This window comes from Arachis duranensis, chromosome 10, assembly GCF_000817695.3.
Source record: "Arachis duranensis cultivar V14167 chromosome 10, aradu.V14167.gnm2.J7QH, whole genome shotgun sequence".
Classification (NCBI taxonomy): Eukaryota; Viridiplantae; Streptophyta; class Magnoliopsida; order Fabales; family Fabaceae; genus Arachis; species Arachis duranensis.
This window is the reverse complement of record NC_029781.3, coordinates 38412527-38416208: the sequence shown is the minus strand read 5'-3', so window position 1 is coordinate 38416208 and position 3682 is coordinate 38412527. Positions and strand designations below refer to the sequence as shown.

Below are 3682 nucleotides of genomic sequence, written 5' to 3'. Positions count from 1 at the left end.
GAAGATGGCAATGAGAGAGTAGTTTACTATCTAAGATTGAGTATATGGACTAAAAGTCTGAGTAATCTGAATAGGTTGAAGAAATTTTGTTTCAGCACGAACTGACTGATCCACTCCTCGATAAAAAATATTGTTGATATTAGCAAATTGAGAGGAAGTTCCTTTCTGGGATGGCTTTGATGGCAATATATTAGAATAAAAAATAAAAAATTGCAAGTACAAGATGAAAACAGTTGCGACAGATATCGTTAAGTACATACCTTTGAGGTTGCAGGTCGGACTCGTTGAAGGTTGGGTGGTTCAGCTTCCGATAGAATATCAATAGGACCACGTTTTTTTGAGGATCGGGTTGCACCACTCGACCTTCTTCTGTTCCGACCTCCCCCATGTTTGGTCTTTGATACAAATTTGATTCGATACATTGTCGAAAAATCCTATCGAGATTATCAAAAATCAAATGAAACAACATAAATACATTTGTGACTGATTTTAGTAACTAATTTTAATGTATAAATAACATTTTTAACTATAAATTGACATAAAAAAATTAATGCAACAAATTATATTTTTTAATTAAATATACAGGATAACCGGGTATTCAGATTGGATCGATTTTCACAAGACTGAATTTGATATCCGATATAAATAAGAACAAATATAATAAAATTGTATCCGATTACTTGTTGGATACTAAATTAAATTGAATCCGTTTAATTTTAATCAAATAATCGAGTTACTTTGTTTACAATACTAACGACATGACCGTCAACATGACTAAAATTATTTATATGGTTTAAAGATAAATTTTTATTTTGATCAATTATTTTTTAATATTATTTTTTATTTAGACTCTTATACTTTATCAGATTTTATAATTAAGTCCCTACTGTAATAAAAATACTGAAATTAATGGAATATTCTTTTAAACTATGTAAAATATTCAGTTAAGTATTAGGTATATTCATTTTGTTTAATAAAATATTTTATTAATTTTAATATTTTTGTCATAATATGAACTTAATTACAAAATTTGATATAATATAAGAATTCAATAAAAAAAAATATAAAATTCTAATAAAAATTCAGTAAAACTATATAGAAACTAATCGAATAATTAAACTACGGAAAAATCCACTTCCATATATAGCATGGAAATGAACTTTAAAAGTATACTTTATATCAAGCATGACTATTTATTCTTGCACTTATCATCCTACCATTCTAAGAATAAATAAACTTATTCACATAATAATTTTCATATTGAATAACCTTAACTAAAAGCGTGCGTTATAAACTTATAATAATCAAATAGTTACTTTTAAATCGGTATAGAGATTCAATTCTGGGATTTCTTATTTTACTCTCTCCTTTTATTATGACTTTTCCTCAAAAGTGCATGCATATTCCGATTTGAGCCAATAAAAGAAAGAAAAACTTTTCAAACAAGGCAAGTAATCCCATGTCAATAATTATGTACATTTATCATGTATTATTGTTACCTAGTTAGCTCCTTCCTAAAGTATATCCAAAACCCTGAATGAGAGCACATGAATTTATTGAACTTTAAAGTGGATTAACAAACTTCTAAAAATAACTAACTATGCAAAAAGAGAGCTTTTACTTCTTTGATAGCGACATGGTGAAAATTTTGATCACAGTGGCATCTCGAATTTGGTTAGCACACGGAACAAAAAGTACTTTTAGATCGAAGAAATGAAAGATGATGAACTAATTTTTAAATCAATGTCAATGATTCAGGCATACTGGATGGTCACAGCCCACAGTGATAAGAAAATGGATAATGCATCCTCAAATACTTCAGCCACTGCATGTAAAGGAATGTACAAGTTAAATGTGAATGTTTATACGATAAAAGTTCTTTAACTTGTATTGATATTAGGCTTGGTTGTATATATAAATATATATGTATACATTTTATATTATATAGAAACATAAAATCAATTATAATTTAATAATTATTTGTAAATAATTCTCGTGTACTAAAGCTATAAAAATTATTTAAAAAAAAAATATCTTGTATAAAATAGAAAGAATTATTACTACTATTAAGATAATAAAGAAAGAGCTTTATTTGGGGCCTCGGGGGTACTACTACTAGTGATTAGTGAAAGAAGCGTTTCACATGGGATGTTGAAAAACGGCACAGGGAATTACGTTTTAGTAGAATGGACAATTGGCACTGTGGGCCCCACTAGTAGGGGCTATGGGGCAAAAAATAAATTAAAATTCTTCGATACCATAGCATAGAGGCACAAATTGGCACTATAATATACAGCCAGCACTATCGCTGGCAAGTCATGGTCGTAACGATGACGTTTTACCCCTAACCCTCTCCTGTTGTTGATCCAAGGGGAGTAGGGGAAAAAGGGTCCCACTGTTGATTTATTAAATTCAATCTCAACCGTCCAACTAATCAGTGCGCTCATCAATATTCCTTTGCGATCATCCTCTTTTTAAGCTCACTCAAACCCCCACTCTCACACTCTCTCTCTACTCAAAATAGCAAAATTAGAAAGAGAAAGAGGAAGAGAAAGAGAGCGTGTGGAAGAAGACAATGAGCGATTGTAAACGCTGTGTACCGTTAGCTTCTGCCATGGAAGCTTCTTCTTCCAGCGAAGATAATGTTTCTAAGAAAAGGAAGACCACCACTTCGTATGAGTTTTTGTTAACCTCTACTTCGGATGCGCCGCACCGCCAGCGTCTTCCTAGCTTCGGTTATTCTCTCGCCGCGGCTAGGTTCAACGACGTCACCGTGTCGCCGGAAGGTTCGCTCAATTCCTCCGGCACGGTTGTTTCCTTCGAATTCTGCTCAGATCGCTCTCCGCGCTCTTTCTGTAGCTCCGCCTTTGAAGTCGCGAAGGAGCTCGACACGACGCCGTTAGATCTGGAGGTTCGGTTTTCGAAATTCTGCTTCTGTGATACGCTTTCGTTTTCGCATTCTTCAGTTACTTTTTCAATTTCTGTTATAATCTTCGTTAAGCCACAAATTGTTCAATTTTGCAGTTTCAACTTTCAAATTGTTAACGTACTTAATTTTTTTTAAAATTTAATTTATTGAGAATAACATTGGCGAATTCATGTGATCCTTCAGGTTCAGACCAAGGGTTTCGTAACTGTGGACTCAACGTTCCACAATTTCAAATCCAGCAGGTTCTCAAGTTTTTATTCTTAGTCCTCTTTCTCCGCTTACACGTTCTATTATTCTCTCAAACGAAAAATATAGCTACATTATTCAAACAGCACTACCTACATTTTTTTTCTTCTGCGTTTTCGGTTTTCTAGTTTGTTGAGTGAGCAGTGTGGAGACTCGGAAGAATCGGCGGCTGTGGTGAGGCAGCATGAGCAAAAATCTACGGCAGCGAAGAAGGAGAAGGTGCCAGAGGTGGAGATTGAAGAGTTCTTCGCAATGGCTGAGAAGTACGAACAAAAACGGTTCGCTGAGAAGTAAGTACTGGGAGTGATAATGTAATATAGTGCTGTTGTTTTTTCTTTCTATTTTTGTGAGTGTGCAGGATAAGGAATGTAAGCGAGGTCGCACTCTAGCAGTTGCCAGAAAGAATCGAACCCTAACTAACTAACAACTTTGCTTTGCGTGTAGGTACAACTTTGATATTGTTGCAGATATGCCGTTGGAGGGTCGGTACCAGTGGGTTCGTTTACA

The 3682-nt window shown here is 33.9% G+C and overlaps 1 protein-coding gene across 1 annotated transcript; it reads left to right on the top strand.

Annotated features, from left to right (window-relative positions):
• Positions 1–2508: 2508 nt before the first annotated feature.
• On the top strand, positions 2509–3682 carry LOC107469766 (cyclin-dependent kinase inhibitor 7; the record flags this gene model as incomplete). The annotated part of the gene is given in 4 exon segments (XM_016089138.3): positions 2509–2911; positions 3113–3171; positions 3304–3465; positions 3620–3682. Coding segments are annotated over 4 exon segments (620 nt in total), but the record flags the coding sequence as incomplete, so codon positions are not given.